At 37.6% G+C, this 18,321-nt stretch overlaps 1 protein-coding gene across 11 annotated transcripts in view; it reads left to right on the top strand.

Annotated features, from left to right (window-relative positions):
* The window catches only part of ctnnb1 (catenin (cadherin-associated protein), beta 1), a 61,483-nt gene that overhangs the window by 39,629 nt on the left and 3,533 nt on the right, over positions 1-18,321 (top strand). For 6 of the 11 annotated variants that reach the window (XM_073924572.1, XM_073924573.1, XM_073924575.1 and 3 more), the window contains 12 exon segments: positions 5,632-5,676; positions 5,761-5,985; positions 6,578-6,831; positions 6,916-7,154; positions 9,495-9,696; positions 11,371-11,515; positions 11,901-12,004; positions 12,528-12,866; positions 12,966-13,124; positions 15,140-15,259; positions 16,463-16,613; positions 18,054-18,175. In XM_073924572.1, the coding sequence (XP_073780673.1) occupies positions 5,664-5,676; positions 5,761-5,985; positions 6,578-6,831; positions 6,916-7,154; positions 9,495-9,696; positions 11,371-11,515; positions 11,901-12,004; positions 12,528-12,866; positions 12,966-13,124; positions 15,140-15,259; positions 16,463-16,613; positions 18,054-18,175 (2,073 nt within the window). In that variant the 5' untranslated portion in view covers positions 5,632-5,663. 11 annotated transcript variants of the gene reach the window in all.

The following is an 18,321-nucleotide window of genomic DNA, read 5'->3' as shown; positions in this document are numbered from 1 at the left end:
GGTAATTTTCAATATTTACTAAAAAAAAGTGTTTAAAAGCCTTTTAAAAGATAATGTTAATGTTTTCTTTTTTTTAAATGACTATAATTGATATCAGAGTTAATAAAATGCTTTTTGGGCTGTACATTTTCAAGTGCCAGCACTTTTACAAGTCTTTAATATTGTAGTTTTCTTTTAATAAAGTGTCTATGTAAGTGTCTTAATAAATAGAGTCTATGTTCATAGTATATACACATAATGCTCTTCATCTCTGTTTACTTTTAAGTTTCTGTGTTATACAGGAAATGCAGTGTGTTTTGCAGTCGCAGTACACAATACGCAATGTATTCTGATGTATACGTGTGAATGTGTGCAGACTTTTACAGCATCTCTCATCACGGTTGACACATTTGGAGCAGACGGGTAGTATAGGATGTTCCTCGGAGCAAGCAAAACTGAGATCTTTTGAAATGCTCCGCACAATAGGCAGATTTCTGAAATTGAATGCGGGTGTTGAAATCGCCATCTAAGCTGCCATGCCCCTGGTCACAACAGGCACTTAGCCTGAGCCATTTGGGTGGTATTTAAATTCACATGCTGTCTGAATGCCAAGGATTACAAACAAATGCCTTCGTCTTCTCAAGCCTCCTCGGGTTTCTGTGGATGAGCCTGTCATGGAGGATGGAATGGGTGCAGGATTTTGAAGAAGTTGTTTTTGGTCTGTTTCAGTATATTTAGTTGTGTACTTTGATGCGAAGCTGTGTGCATGCATATGCGGTGCATATTGAATTAACTATGCATGTTACAACTATGGTTAGAGATATTTATAAATCTGGATGTGCTGTAATGATGGAAAAATGATGAATTTGGTTCAGGCTATTGTTTTATAATGCAGACGTTAGCTTTTACTTGAAATGCTGACTCTGAAGAATGCTTAAGTTTTACTTATGCTGTGCGTAACACAGATTTGTGTGTGTGTGTGTGTCAGGTTGGGAGTCAAATTCAGACTTTGAATAATGAGTACTTGGGTGCAGTTCATTGTTCGAGTTAGGAAAGATAGAACTTTCCACTCCGTTTCCTATGTGGCCATCTCCACCCATGATCCACCTGGCAGAGGTACCAAAACATTGAGATTGGTTTCAGATGTTTGTGAAGGCCGGGCATGGGGATAATAAAACACCCATGGATTCTTCATGCTCAAACCAGCCTGTCTGTGAACTAAAGAAACCAGCAAGAGACCAATTCAAAAGAGCTCATCCAGAGGCTGTTGTTTTTACCATTTTATTCCATTCGCATGATTGTAAAACCCAACGCTTGAGCTTTGGCAAGGAAAATTGATCATCTAAATACATCCAACATGACCTCACGAGTGAACCGGCAGTGGTTTGTGAGGACTTATTTCCATGCATCATCTCGATTGACTGCAAGCAATAGCACTGTTTAAGTGAAGCTTGTGTGTGGGATTTCTTGGAGGCTGAGGCTCAGTTGGCACCTCATGTTGCGTGCGAAAGAGAGCAGTAATACCGCAGGGGGGTTAAGGCCTGTATGCTGCTGGGTTTATCTCTCCAATTGACTCCAGATGTTGTGAACCGTAGATCGAGTGACTGGCTGACTGCTGTGAAACTCTCGGCAGCCCCAGGCGGAGAGCCACAGCAGCACTGTTTTACACATCGCCTTATCAAACACACTTTCCATGCTCTGCATTCAGAATACTGACAGCTGCCTCCTAGAGGAACTGTCCTCGTTATTGCCAAATATATATGAAATAAGAGCTGACCGTGTCATTTTGGCTGTGTTGACTCAGAGCTGCACAGAATTGAGAGATATTTTGTGTGTGCGTGCGCTTTGGTGTGTCAGTTCCGTTCTCCTCCTGGACCGGGGATTTGTTTTGGCACCTGTGTCGGTCCAGGTGAGATTTCCATTCGTAAAACTAATGCATTCACAACACTACCTGCCTTTGGTTTCCTGTCGAGCTGCAGTGCAGTGTCGGATTAAATATTTTGTTGAAGCGATGCATTGAAATCTTGTTCTTCCTGAAATGCCAAAGATTTTATTTACCCAAGAAACAAAAATAAAATTGATTTGATAATGAACACAGTATAATTAAATTGCACATTGGGCACTTTTTTATCAAATTGTTAATGATATGATGATTGTTTTACACCAATGCATTTTTAATGAAATATATAAACATGTAATTAGTAGGGATGCAAAGATTATAGATTTTGGTTGTATGTTTAAAGTCAGAGGAATAATCACGGTTATCACGATTATGCATTTGATAATTTCAAAATGCTACTAGTTTAGAGAATAAAGTGGAAACTCCTCATATTTTAAAGTGTTCTTCATTGCTGCTCAGTAACTAATTATTACAGTACAAAATAATAATAGAAAAAATAAACAATAGTCAATCTGTCCTTGGATTTAAAAATAAGTGGACTTTTTTGGCATTTAAACGAGTAATAATTTTACACTGAAAATAAATGACAGAACAATAAACAAATAAAAATAAGAATAAAAGTATAAGCAACATATTGGCCTAATATTTCAAAGAACAAATGAAGTCAAACACTGCTAAACCGCTGTCTGAAAGGCACTTTTGATCAACTACATTACAAAATTGTTTGGTATTTTTATTTAGTATTTTTTCTGGAGTAGAAATGGTATATATTCCATAAAAAGTGTGAAGCTAATCAGTTTAGTTCTTGTCACGGGACTCACGGTGTGCTCACAACATTCTTTCAACTAGGTGCGCCTGGAAAGCGTGATTGCATCACACTGTTTGCACGTTGCTCCCAATTTTTGCATTGGAAATGACGAACTTGTGCGCAACATGTGAATGGCTCTTAGTTAATAGCCTCAGCCATAGTTAATCCTTTGTGCATGGGTATTAGCCTCTGTGTACAAGCTCTGCAAAGTTGGAATAACTTTTTAATTGCCGTTTTGTTCCGGGCAGAAACGCTGTGTTAAGTAGCCGTTATGAATAATTAACCATGATAAATTAAACTGCGCTTAATAGTGAAATCATTTAATCATTGGAATTCTGGTAAGTAGTTGCTGTAGTATGAAATATTATGTAAATGCAACTTATTATGTAAGTTGCATTTTCTTAAATGGTTTAGTGTTCGTAACTTAAATAAGACAACTACATTAGTTAATTTTAGGTCAAGTAATTGCTCATTGCCCAGTTATTGTAAATAACCAGTATAGCTTAATTATTTCATAACGTTTCCTTCAGCATTTGTTTGGATTCTTAATTTGTGATGCAACTATAAGAATGTCTTATCAAGACTAAAATAGAGAATAAAGAATTAAAAATGTTTTTTTGGTCTAACATCATCTAAAATATTTGCACAGACTAAAAAAATTTTAATTGGAATTCAAGATCATCAAAATTATTAAGATTTCAAGATGAACACTTGATATGAGCAATCTATTTAAATAGTCAGTCCAGCCTTAGTAATTTGCACTCTGGCAATCTTTTTATTTTATGGTTGGTCCATTTATTTATTTTTTGTGGCATTCAGATATATACATAAAAATCCTAATAAAAAATTAGTTGTAAATTATCAAAAACCTTTTAGATATTTATAGATTTTCGGTAGGGCTCGGCGATATGGCAAATATCAATATTGATTAATTATTTTCCATACTGAACAATAACGATATATATTTCAATATCAGTTGTTATTGCGTCCATATTTAATTAAAAGAATCATTTATTTAAAATCTTTTAGATATTTATATCTTTCAGGTAGGGTCGAGAGATGTGGCAAAATTGCAGTCACGATGAATTATTTTCCATATTGAATAATAACTATATATGTTAATGCTTTTATATTAAATAAAAAAGTATCCCAACAATGACCGAAGCCATGAAAATTAGACAGTCCATTAAATACCATTTTCAGTGAGGGATAATATTCGGCAGCTGAAAATTCGGTCTAATATCAACACACTTCTAGATTCCCATTGTTGCATGTTTCTGCTGTGTGATTGGCTCTTAGATCAATATAGAGTAAAAAAATAAGTCCAGAGGTTATCATTGTTGTTGAAAATAATGTTATTGCGATTCGATATAATGCCGTTTATCAGCCCAGCCCTACTTTTAGGAAATTTAGTTTAAATCTTTTAGATAATATCTAATTGAATAAGAATCTAAATTACTTATAAATTCAGAACCCCAATATGCCTGTTTATCTGCACCACACATCTGTATTCCAGTCTAGCCTTTCCTTACTTGACCTAATTCAGCTTCTGAACTTGAGTCTGCGTTCAAGAGCCAAATCCTTGCAAGAACTGTGTGAGAGAGAAACTATAGAGCTGAACGCACAAGAAAAGTTATATTTCTTTGAATAATTGCCAAGACCTTGCTACTTCATAATGCTAAACCTCCTGCGGTGGTGTTGCGCATGGAATAACAGCTCTTGAACAGGAACCGCTAAATGTTGACAAGACCTCGCTGAAACGTTCTGCCGGTTGACCTTTCCACATGCTGCAACATGTTTGTGTTTTGTAAGAGTCGTTTGACTGAGAGGAACAGTATGTTTCGCTTGCCGACACAATAGGGAGACTCGGGCAGCCAGTTTCGCTCTCAAGGCTACGTGTGGATGTTGGACAGCTCTGAGAGGGCTCGCATTCTGCCTGCTGACTTGGAGAAAGGGTGTTGTACGTCTGAATAAAGGAGGTGGACTCAGGCCTTGTGTTATGCTAATTCTAGAGGAGGCCTCACAAAAGGAAAGGAGGCCGGGGCCCCCCAGACCCAGACACTGAATTCAGAATGGCTTCAGTAGGTGTTAACTGCTGATGGCCAATTGGCAAGGAATGTCATGCGCATATTGACACTGTTGTGATGGTGGGGATTCTGGCTGAGCACCATACTGAAGGTCATATAAACTTCTGTTGCTAGTGACTGTGTTAAGAAGCCTCCCTGCTTGGAGGAGGAGATGGATGGTTGGAGCGATGCTAATAGCTCAAGCTTTATCATCGTAGTTCTCATGGAATGATCCCAGGTTGTTGTTTTTTTCTGGCTAGAAAAACATTGATTCATGAGGCTTTTTAAAATCATGATTTCATTTGATTTAGACTATTTTATTTCTTTTGAATATTATTAAACATGTGTTTTTTCTCAATTTCTGATGTAATGCTTTTGAAATGCTATATGCAATTTATTGTTTGCATTTCTCAACCTCATCTGTATCAGCTTGGTTGTAAATATTACCTTCTTGTCAATCATATTGACCAATCAAACGATGTTTTGCAGTCAGATCTTAATTTTTTAATGTTTCAATTGGCTGATAAACATTATAGCAGTGTAAATAAGACGATGTTACAACTTCTCAGTCAGCTTTTGAGTTTTCAGAAAGACTTTGATTTTGTTGCACTGTTTATTGTTCTCTGTGAGTGTTTCCGGGAGGATATTGAGAGACCTGCGGATAATATTTTGTGTGCGTGGTGTGGCACATCCGGCCTCCCTCTTTCATCCCAGCTGCAGTCAGGTTGGGAGACAGGGAGCATTCAGCCTGAACACTGGGGCTTGTGTGCTGAACGCTGGACCTCTCTGGAATGTGTTTGTGCGTGAGAGAGAGATGGAGTTGAGAGAGTTGGCGCTGTTTGATTAACCATGTTGCTCTGTGTGTGTGTGTGTTTCAGATTAGTAAGCTGTGCCCGGCTGTGAGAAAATCATGGCTACCCAGTGTAAGTTCCCTTTACATTTTTTTTTCACCGTTTTAAAAACTTAAATTGGTTAAAGTGACGGGTTATCCATTTTTTTATGTGCAGCTGACTTGATGGAGCTGGAAATGGCCATGGATCCGGATCGCAAGGCTGCAGTCAGCCATTGGCAGCAACAGTCTTACCTGGACTCAGGAATCCACTCTGGGGCCACAACTACTGCCCCGTCCCTGAGTGGCAAAGGCAACCCGGAGGATGACGATGTGGATAATCAGGTGCTTTATGAGTGGGAGCAGGGCTTCAACCAGTCCTTCAACCAAGAGCAAGTAGCAGGTGTGTGGCCATTCTGTTGCTTTAGTGAATATCTGAGAATTAAATGTGTAGGAAAATAAGTATTCTGTTTACTTAAAGGGATGGTTCATTCAAAACTGAAAATTCTGCCATTATTTAGTCATCTTTTACTTGCCACAAACCTGTTTGAGTTTCTTTTTTTTTGTTAAACACAAAAGAAGTAGCTTTGGATGATGTTGGAAACCAGAAACCATTGACATCCGTAATAGAACAAAAAAAAAAGATACTACGGAAGTCAGTGATTACAGGTTTCTAACAATGTTGAAATCTTTTGTGTTCAACAGAAAAATAAAACCATCAAATGTATCATAGAACCCATTTAAGGATGAGTAAATTTTCAACTTGCAGTTTTAGATGAATTATCCCTTTAATATTGAGTCAAACCTGTTTATTTAAACACTAATATGCATCACATTAGGTGATTCAAAGCAATCAGGAGACAATTTCTCATTATTCTGGCTTCTTTTCTATATGGGATTAACTATTGCTTGATATTTTTAAAGCATTTATAGATGTTTTTTTTTATTGACTGTGTAAAAGCAAGTTTCTTAATCTAGTACTGTGTTCTCTGTAGACATCGATGGTCAATACGCCATGACCAGAGCCCAGAGAGTCCGGGCGGCCATGTTCCCGGAGACTCTCGATGAGGGCATGCAGATACCTTCCACACAGTTCGACTCTGCGCATCCCACCAATGTCCAGCGCCTGGCTGAGCCCTCGCAGATGCTCAAACATGCCGTGGTCAACCTCATCAACTACCAGGACGACGCAGAGCTGGCCACTCGTGCCATTCCAGAGCTCACCAAACTACTGAACGACGAGGATCAGGTTGGAACCAGTACTGATGATCAGAAACGGCTAATTCTGTGACGCCATCAGATGCACTAATGGATGTTCTTCTATCCTCATCAGGTGGTGGTTAATAAGGCAGCTGTGATGGTGCACCAGCTCTCCAAGAAGGAGGCCTCTCGTCACGCCATCATGCGCTCCCCACAGATGGTATCGGCCATTGTGAGGACCATGCAGAACACTAATGATGTAGAAACAGCCCGTTGCACCTCTGGCACCCTACACAATCTTTCCCACCACAGAGAAGGACTGCTTGCCATCTTTAAATCAGGAGGCATCCCTGCCCTCGTCAAAATGCTCGGGTTAGTTCTCTCTGTTTTCAAGCCAACTGACAAAATATATACAGTAATCAAAGTAGAATTCAATACCTATTAAGAACTTACAATTTAGACTTTCAACACATTTTAAGACCCTATTTACTAAATACTGATTGCAGTTTTACCTTATTACATGAAAGGTTCATAAGAAAGAGTAGGCCTGCCAAGATATCTATTGCACTAAAATATAAACAATATATTGTTGTTTTAAGACCATTTTATGCCACTCGTTATATAATGCCAGAATGACAATATTATATCGTAATGCAAGAACACTTTACCAAAGAACACATAATATTTAATTACATTTAATTAGTCATTTTAACAATTTATTAATTAGGCATTGGAAATGTGAATGTGAAAATGTAACATCTTAAGCAAATAATAAATAATAAATGTTAACAAAAATGTACAAAGAACTAAAAAATTGTGACAGATCTATTTTCAGTTGTTCGACACGCTCATGAATGTATGCTATCGTAATTTATAGTAAATACTACAGTGTTTTTTTTTTTAACCATACTGACACCTCCAGTAGAGATAGAGATGTTGCGCCATCAGCTAAAATGTTCTTTATGTATGGGCGATATATATTGCATCACCAAAAATTATTGCGGTCATGGCCATGTGTGGCAGCATAATGGCGCAGTGGGTAGCACAATTGCCTCACAGCAAGAAGGTCACTGGTTGGAGCCCCAGCTGGGTCAGTTGGCATTTCTATGTGGAGTTTGCATGTTCCCCCCGTGTTCGTGTGGTTTTCCTCCTAGTGCTTCGGTTTTCCCCACAAGTCCAAAAACATGTGGTATAGGTGAATTGGGTAACCTTAAATTGTCCGTAGTACATGTGTTTGAAAGAGTGTGTATGGATGTTTCCCAGTGATGGGTTGCAGCTGGAATGGCATCACCTGCGTAAAACATTCGCTGGATAAGTTGGTGGTTCAGTCCCCACCCATCAATTGATTGACAGACACTGTGATTTTTATGAGTTTAAAATGTTTTAAAAGGAGCGTGCTTGTTATAAAAACAGTAATACCGCTATAATCACCATGGCTGCATGGTGTCATTAAACGCTAATATGTGTGTGTACTGCAACTGGCATGTGTGTGTGACTCATCGTTTCAGAAAGGCTTGAATAAAGTCCACTACAAATACATGAAACAAACTTGGTATTTTTGACTAATGAGCTGTATTCCAGCTGCATCCATGTCTGTCTCTATCAATGACTGCACAATGAAATAAAGCCGACACACAAGTGAAAATGGTGGGCGTGCAGAAGCAACTCATTTGCATTTAAAGCCACAGGCTAATAAAACAGCTACACCGTATTCAGACACCAAAATGGGCAGATTCTGGAGTGAATAAATTATCTGATGGGTATTTTGAGCTGAAACATTACAGACACATTCTGGAGACACCAAAGGCTTATCTTACATCTTGTAAAAGGGATAAAATAGGTGCCCTTTAAAAATATTAATTTTCAAAAACAAAATTTTAGGCTTTAAAAAGTCTTAAATTCACTGAAATATTGTCTTGGGGGTCTTAAATCATTTTAAAGGGGTCATTGTTTTGCATTGTCCAAGTTTGTCCAAAGCTACTCAATTGGGCTGACAACCATCCAATCACCAACAATACATCTAAATAAAACCTTATTTGTATTTATGTATGTATACAAGTTTTTATTGCAAAGAGTTCCGATTCACAACAGCTGTTAGACATTTTTACAGCAACTTCCACAAATAAATGTCCTAATCGGAGTAAAAAAAAAAAAAAAACAATTACACCATTACTCATGGTAATACCGGGTCATTAGAAAAAAAAATCTTAACGCTGCATAAGTCTTAATATTTTATTCTTAATGGTCTTAAGGGGGCCATAAAAGTCTTAAATTTGACTCGATGAAACCTGCAGATATCCTGTAATGGAACAGCAGAAATAACAGTATTGCCTTGGTTACTACTGTAAACAAAGCAAGATGCTATCAAATCTGGCAGGACTTTATCAATTTCATAAACTACACAGCATCTCAATATTTGCAGATTAAATTCATGCAGACTTTAGCATAAAACTATGCATTGTAATCACAAAATAGCATTTAAGGCTTACTTTAAGGGCCTTCAGTTTCAATATTATTGATTGATAAACTTTCAATACTCATTAAGACCCTGCTAACATCCTGTATAAACATTTGAATGAGGGCAGTTTTAGATAGTAATAATTCAAGGCCCACCAGGCTGAGTCATACAGAGACCTGCTCTGTGTGCTTAAGCTTGAACCCTGTTATTTATCTGTACTTTGCCTCTAATTAATATTGCTGTGGTCTCTTCAGCTCCCCTGTGGACTCTGTGCTGTTTTACGCTATTACGACTCTACACAACCTGCTACTGCACCAAGAAGGAGCCAAGATGGCTGTTCGACTGGCCGGAGGCCTGCAGAAAATGGTGGCCTTGTTAAACAAAACAAACGTCAAATTCCTCGCCATCACGACAGACTGCCTTCAGATTCTGGCATACGGCAATCAGGAAAGCAAAGTAAGAAGCAAAAACTTCTTAATAAGAACAACACTGCTGGATACTGGAACATCTTCACACAAGAATGTTTTGTTTTGTTTTTTCTTCAAAAATCTCAAACTAAAACTAAATACCTGTGCTAAATTTGGATTTGTTTTTGATTTGCTCCTTGATGTTGGCACTAGGGATGTACTCAGTGTGCAAATTAAACATTGACGATTAGAGGCGTCAACTTTTTTGTTAATGTTACTGTAGTTTGTGCCATACAAGCTGCAGTCATTTATATTTTTAATTAAATTACATCTAATTTGTTATTTATTAAAACGTATTTAAGTGATCAGTGTTTTGAGGGATATTTACTGTCTGACCTACAGTATCCTCTTAATTATTTCAGGAGTTACTGGAGGTCAAACTATGCATCTAATTTTACTGTATTTTAGGCTATATGTTGATACTAAGCATGGGACGATAACCGGTTTCAAGGTTTGGAAAAAGTTTTAAAACCACAAACATTTTCTGTTATACCATTCCTATGGTAAATGCAAAATATTTTTTACGTCTTTTTTTTGTTTATTTTTAAGACAACAGTATCTCCAGCAGAAAATATGCCTTTTTCGAGTGGTGTTTTTGAAACGACAGCTGAAGTCAATGATTTATTTGAATTTTTTAGCCGGACATGATTACTGCTCCAAAATATTTCAAATGTTTCTCAAAATAAAATTTATTGAGTTAAGAGGGGAAAAGGTTTTTTTTTTTAAACTCAGACTTTTAAAAATAACTTTTTTAGAGCAGCAGTAACAACACTATGATACCGTGATATTATAATGCAAGGTTATTATACAGTCAGAATCTAATACCGACCCATGCCTAGTTTATATCAACACCAATTTACCTAAAAGTGTCTTGTGAACACTAACGATGTCCATTGGTGCTCTAGATCTGCATAATCTAACAGTGTTCCATATGTTAACGATTCGTCACGACTTAACAAGCAGATAGGGATGGTCAAATGTATATTTATATTATCTGTTATTGTAATTATTAACATTATCATTTAAAAGGCAGATCAGTGTGAACTATTTCTCACTAAAAGGGCTGACCCTTCCTTTCCATACATCTTGTTTTGAGCTCTTTCAGTGGGGTCAAGCGTTAAGTTAAGGGGGTCAACTCCCCCAACCCCCTGTAAGTGCATCCTGGATGTACTATATGACAATAGTTAATTGTGGTATTTAAAAGGAAAGTTCACAAAAAGTGAAAATTCTCACCCTCATGTGGTTTTAAACCTTTATGGATTTATTTTTTTTAACATTTGTTGAAGATATATTAAAGAGAGCTGAAAACCTTTAACTTCCATAGTCAAAAAAATAAATACTATGAAGTCAATAATTACAGGTGTTTAGCATTGTTCAAAATATCCTCTGTCTTTTACAGAAGTTAGCTAGGTTTTAATCAAGTGTGTAAATAACATGATTATCATTTTTGGGTGAGCTATCACTTTAAATTGCTGCCGGTCTTGTTTGTGCATGTGTGTAGAGCTAATCAGTTTCGTCTAAGAATGATCACATATCCATATGGTTGTAGCAAAAGTTCATGTTGCATATTCAAATACATGTTAAAAGTACCAAACTTTGCATGCTCAGTGATGTTTGGAGCAGCTTTTTCACCTCAATCATGTATCTTGCCTTCTGTTTTCAGCTTATCATTCTGGCCAGCGGAGGCCCACAGGCTTTGGTCAACATCATGAGGACATACACCTATGAGAAGCTGTTATGGACGACCAGTCGAGTGCTCAAGGTGTTGTCAGTGTGCTCCAGTAACAAACCTGCCATTGTGGAGGCTGGTGAGTCAAATAATCGTTTTTTTGTGGCAATTGTTATTGTAATATGAAGTTTGAACACAAGTACTTGGAAGTTTTTATGCAATTATTTAATTTATATTTGAAATAATAATTATTTGCGGATTTGCACCATAACTTTATTAGTTACTATTGATTTTAACTGATTAACTAGTGACTAATAGATTTTATCTGTTAAAGTTATTATATATAAACATAATTAACTTGTAGTCATGTGCTTTATAGTGTCTAGGGGATGTAAATGTTATATTATGTAGTCTGTGTTCATCTATGAAATAGGCATACGTTGCTGATGTGGCAATACATAAACACTCTAGTGTATTATAGCAGATGGACAGTATGAACATGGACACTTTGTGTTGGTTTACAGGTGGCATGCAAGCCCTCGGCCTTCATCTCACAGACCCCAGCCAGCGACTGGTACAGAATTGCTTGTGGACTTTGAGGAATCTGTCAGACGCCGCCACCAAACAGGTAACGCTCAGTCCAGCTCTCGTTCCCTCAGCTCTTTTACGCTGTCTTCTGTTCTTCCTACATGAGCCCTCTCTTTCTGTCTCCCCATTGTTTCCATGGAGAAGACGTCTTTAGCAGAAGTAGATGTGCAGGTAACAGTCATTCCTGCCTTTGTCTGTGATGGGGGTCTCTGGCTGTAGCCAGCTCGGACCCCCCACACAGTTAGGACATCAGAAGCGTGTCGATGGAGCATGAGCGGATGCTACATTTGGTTGTAATGCCTGTGCTGTGTGTACATTTCATCCAGCTGTTGTTGTGGCGTCAATTCTTGAACTATGAGAACATTATTTTGGAATGGTTGATTGTGTATTTAACCGTTTACCCACTCATGGTAGGCTTACAACCTCATGTAACGTGTAGTAAATTGTTACGAATGGCTGTGGCTGGTCGTGTGCTGGACTAAAAAAAAAAACTGGATGGAGTTGATGGATGCAGACTGTGGATTGAGTAATGCGTCTCACCTCTGGATTGTTCTGATTTACAGGAGGGCATGGAGGGGCTCTTGGGCACCCTGGTGCAGTTGCTCGGGTCAGATGACATCAACGTGGTGACGTGTGCTGCTGGAATCCTGTCCAACCTGACCTGCAACAACTACAAAAACAAGATGATGGTGTGCCAAGTGGGTGGCATCGAGGCCCTCGTGCGCACCGTTCTTCGTGCCGGAGACAGAGAGGATATCACAGAGCCGGCTATCTGCGCTCTCCGTCACCTCACATCCAGACACCAGGATGCAGAGATGGCCCAGAATGCAGTGCGGCTGCACTATGGACTGCCTGTAGTAGTCAAACTGCTCCACCCTCCTTCACATTGGCCTCTCATTAAGGTGTGTCTTTTAGTGGTTTGCTCCTGAACTGTTTTCATGAGGAGCAGAATTTTTTTTTTCTATTTAAACACCTTTTTTAATTGGATGTATTCTTTCTAGGCTACAGTCGGGCTGATCCGCAACCTGGCACTGTGCCCCGCCAACCATGCCCCGCTCCGAGAGCAGGGTGCCATTCCTCGCCTGGTGCAGCTTCTAGTCCGGGCCCATCAGGACACTCAGAGACGCACCTCCATGGGTGGAACACAGCAGCAGTTTGTGGTGAGTCATGGTCATGTGATCGACTGGCTGAAGCCTCTACTATTTTTGAAAATGGACTCATTTCAGTGTCTAGCAAGAGTTGAACAAATGCCAAATTCCTCCTTGGGAGACGAGACCTTTTATCAATGTTTGTTTTTAATAAGTGGCAAAAGGATTGGGATACATTGAAAAAGAATATATTGTTGAGATGCAACTTAAATCTCAAACAGACATTTTAAGACTCGATCAAGTGATTTCCACCAGATGTCTTCTGGACATAGAAGAATCCGCTTGTTAAGTGTGATGTTATGCAAAGCGGCTTCCTGTTCCAGTCGCTGTATTGAACTGTATGGGGAGACTCATCAAATGGTAATAATAAACGTTTACAGAGCGCTGTAATACTTTTGAAAATTACGATTGCAATATATACATCCATGCCTAATATCAGATTGGCAGAAAGTGATAAATTTTTTTATAAATTGTTCAAATTTTGGTATTTGTGATGCAGCAAGCCTGGAGGCTGATGTGTACCCCCTGATTTTATATAAAATTCACTTTAATGTGTGGTTAAACAAATATTTTCTCAATTCAATTGAGTAGCGGGTTGGAGCCGGAAACAGTATTCCATAAGTCACTGATACATCATGACCTAACAAGTGGATATCTCTTGTTTTTTGAATAAAGGTTAAGAGCACACTCAGCTATTCCTCTTGCAGTAAAACACATTCTACTTGACTGTCCTGCTTTTACTAATTACTTTTAAAAAATGTTATATTAGAATATTAGAATTTTTATTGTGTATTAACGCTAAAAATCTTATTTAATTAATGTATTCATTTGATTGTTGTTTTCAATTATATGTTTATTAATGAAACGTTTTTGCCATGAAAATAGCCTCTGTTGCTGACATGGCATTAAATAAAAATTCATCATGAGTTTTTTTCTGTTTAGCGGGTGCACTTTTAGCTTAGAATGAAAGATTAAATTAGAATAGACCATTAGCGTCTTAAACTAAAAGGTTTTCTATCTTTTGTAGTTACATTGTGTACTGATGGAAAATTAAGTTGCTATTTTCTTGTCTAGTATGTCTAGGAACTGTATTCTCATTCCGGCGTAATAATCAAGGATTTTTGCTGCAGTACCATGGCTGCAGCAGGAGCAATGATATTACACGGCATGTAAAAAAAATAGTCCCCATTTAGGTAACTAGACAACATCGTTGTATAATATCATAGAACAGCAGCAAAGAAAAGATAAGGTGGTCTTGTCCTTTTTTGGCAAAATTTTTTATTTTTTATTTTTTTGGTATTCATATGCGAAAAATTTGTCACTTAAGCAAAGCTTGTCTGATGCGTAATAATTTTTCCATTAAGGTTATTGCCAATTGGAGCAGAATTTTTTTTTTGTTCATAATTTTCACACATTAAAAAATAAATTCAACATCATGTTGCATCAATCATATTTTTTAATTTGATCGAGAGGTTTTAAATTATTATTTTTATTATTATTATTTTTTTGTATCTGGATTTAAGGGGTGTTAGTTCAGAGCCACCGTACAAGTGAAAAACAAATTTTTTTACACCGTTTATTTTTACATGCAAAAATTAGGGCCGAAAATTTCAGATTTAGTGTGCAATAACCTTTAGAAAAAATATTAAAATCATCAGTCTTTTCATTTTAAACAACATATGTAGTTTTAAAAATGTTTTATCATGCCAGAATGAGAGTATATTTCATAGCCATATTGCCCTAAAAAATAGCAACTTTTCAAGAGTCAAGCTTTAAATAGAACAATTATCAAAACTAGTTTTTGGGCGAGATGCTAATGGTCTAATCTGATTTAATGATTTATGCTAAGCTAAAATGGCTCCTGCCAGACCTGGTGATTTTTCTGGTTGGATAATAAGAACGTGAGTTGCTATTTCCAAAAAAAGTTCTGGGTAACTTTAAAATTGTTAATACTTGGCACATGCATAAGGTATAGATGTTTTTCTCCGAGAAGGCACTTGCGAATACGGTTTTGGTGTGTGTTTCAGGAGGGTGTGCGTATGGAGGAGATTGTGGAGGGCTGCACTGGAGCTCTGCACATTCTAGCCAGAGACATTCACAACAGAATCGTCATCAGAGGACTCAACACTATTCCACTCTTTGTTCAGGTCAGTCTCTGTCTCTCTTCATTAGTTCTGTCTATTGTTTCGTCTGTCTGTCTTCTATTTGTTAGCTTGTTTGTTCTAGAAATGTGTCTATTGTGGTTGTCAATTTGTCTATTGTTTTGTTAATCCTATCGGCTATCGAAAATAGCCTGTTGCCGACATGGCATCAAACAAAAAGATATAATATCTTTAAAATATATTGAATAAATAAATGAAAAATCAATGAAGTAAGTGAAAAATGAAATCTTTTTTATTAGCTATTTTACGATCACTTTAAAAGCGTTTGTTTATTGCAGTGGTATGCATATATTTAGATGGATTATTCAAGTTAATGGATAATTACAATTAGTTTTATTCCTGAAAATAATAATTTTTTTTACTGCTTTGAGAAACGGTGTCATGTACGCTAGCATTATGCTTGTATTTGTCACAGTTACAAGTCAAGGCAAACATTTATTTTGATGTTTTGCTATAAAGATAACTGTGTGCTGCTTATCAAATGGAATTTTCAAATTATATGACACAGCTCCGGAGATCATCTTCATGGGTTCATGTCCTCATTTAGACAAACAACAAACACCCAGTTTTATACTCCAGTGTATTGAACCAAACCACAGCAGTTCATTTCCACACAACCTGCTTCTGACATATAAAAAATGCTAGTCCACCTCTTGATTGGATGTACAGGGATACATTTATCCATTCAGGATTCACCAAATTCTGCAACATTTTCTTTTTAATTGATTATAAATTGTCTGTAATTCCCTCATTGTAGGAACCAGTGCACTACTTCTGTTGTTTGTTCATTGTCATCTTCCTTTGTCCTAGTTTCTCCCGTCATTCTGTGTATTGTTCGTTTGTCTATCATTCTGACTTCCTGCCGTTCTGTCTTTCATTCTAGTAATCTTTTAATAGATTTTAGCTTTTTTTTATTCTTTTTATTGCATGTTTGTATCCATCTGTCGCTCATTTTAAGAATTTTAAAAATGCAAGTCAAATTTGGGTGATTGCTCTATATTTAGATGCTGTCGGTTTCATCTTGTCTGATGTGTGTGTGTGTGTGTGTGTGTGTGTGTGTGTGTGTGTGTGTGTGTGTGTGTGTGTGTGTGTGTGTGTGTGTGTGTGTGTGTGTGTGTGTGTGTGTGTGTGTGTGTGTGTGTGTGTGTGTGTGTGTGTGTGTGTGTGTGTGTGTGTGTGTCTCTGCAGTTGCTGTATTCTCCTATCGAGAACATCCAGCGTGTGGCTGCAGGAGTGCTGTGTGAACTGGCTCAGGATAAGGAGGCGGCAGAAGCCATCGAGGCAGAAGGAGCCACTGCTCCACTCACAGAGCTCCTGCACTCCAGAAACGAGGGAGTCGGTAAGTGTGCTTGAACAGTAGATGGAAAAAAAAATCATCAATATGAAAATGATGACGCTGCCTCCCGAATTAGGGTTGCTTGATACTCAAATATGCCATGTTAAGTATTGTGATGACAATTTTTCAAAATGCTCTTTCTTTTAGCTACTTTTTCAAATCATTTATTTACGTAAGGATATTAAAATAAACAGGTCACATATATTTATACAATTGTATCCATTATATTTATATATTTGTATTTAATTAGTTCTAATTCAGACAAAAATAAATGAAAGTGTCGAATGCAGCACTGAGGTCAAGTAAAACTAGTAACAAGATACAACCTGGGACTGCAGCAGAAGAGAAAGAGAAATTGTTGGTTATTTTGTTGGTTATTTTCACTAAAGCAGTTGTCATACTATGATGAGGCCTGAAACCTGACTGAAACACTTCAAAAACATCTGTAGAAAGAAACATTAATGGCCAGACACTACTTTTTCTAGTATTTTAGATAGGACTGCACTACATATTGTTTCAGTATCAATATTGTAATGTGATCATTCGTAATACCCACACATCGCAGGATATATGCAATGTTGAGTTTGTATAATAATCCATCATCTGCATGTGGTTTTGATGCTTGGAATTGTATATTGATTTTAAAAGCATTCAGGCGCAAGAATGTGTAGCGTTTGTGACTTTTAACAACGATTTATTTTATTAAGCCATTTTTATTTTGATCATTCAGTTACTGTACATGAATACTGTTAGACCCAAGTAAATTTATTTTTGTTGTATCATTATCTTGGTAGTTTTTTTTGTAGATTGTAATGCATGAAAACACATGCGAATAGAGAAATAAACTGCAAATAGTCGGACACCCCCAAAAGATGCACTCACTTACAGAATCATCCCAATCTAACATTATAAATGCTTTCCAAATAGAGATTAAGTCATCTGGTGAAATTGTGATCATATCGCAAAGTTTAATCACAAAGTAAAGAAGTATCTCAATTCTAGATTTTTCTAATATCGTGCCGCCCTAATTTTAGACATAAATGAAAGATTTGAAATAGCTCTATAATTAGCCTAGTTGCTGGGATCAAATTGTTTTTTTTCCTCTCTTGTTTTGCTCTCAGCATAAGTATTTATTTTTAGTTCTTGCCAGGATAAAGATAGTAAGGCCCTATTTAATAAACGACCCTGTCTGCGGTACTTATATCGCATGTACTCATATCGCAATAACGCTAATTTAGCGATACATTCTGCAGCTCTACTCCTGATGTCTCAAGATAAGATAAAGTTTGAAGAAACGAGTTCAACTTTCCACAGAGTGCGAATCCAAATCACTATGCAGATTTGTTTAGCGCTGCTCTGCACAGATTTCCACTGGAGGCAGTGTCTGGGGTGAGCGGGACTGTTTTTGTCGGTCACACTAACGTTGCTATCTCTCGCCCACAGCCACGTACGCTGCTGCAGTTCTGTTCCGCATGTCTGAGGATAAGCCCCAGGACTACAAGAAGCGACTGTCTGTGGAGCTCACCAGCTCTCTGTTCAGAACTGAGCCCATGACCTGGAACGAGGTAACGGGGCTCATCTCTGCTAAATCCTGCAATCAACGCTGGCGCTGAGCCCCGCTGTAGATTAAGCATATCAATTCCCAGCGCATTACAGGGGCTGTTATAGCAAATGTGGGTGTTATATTTGCGAATTTACTGGGCAGGTGATT

Source organism: Danio rerio, chromosome 16 (genome assembly GCF_049306965.1).
Source record: "Danio rerio strain Tuebingen ecotype United States chromosome 16, GRCz12tu, whole genome shotgun sequence".
Taxonomy (NCBI): Eukaryota; Metazoa; Chordata; class Actinopteri; order Cypriniformes; family Danionidae; genus Danio; species Danio rerio.
This window is presented reverse-complemented; position numbering and strand designations above follow the sequence as displayed.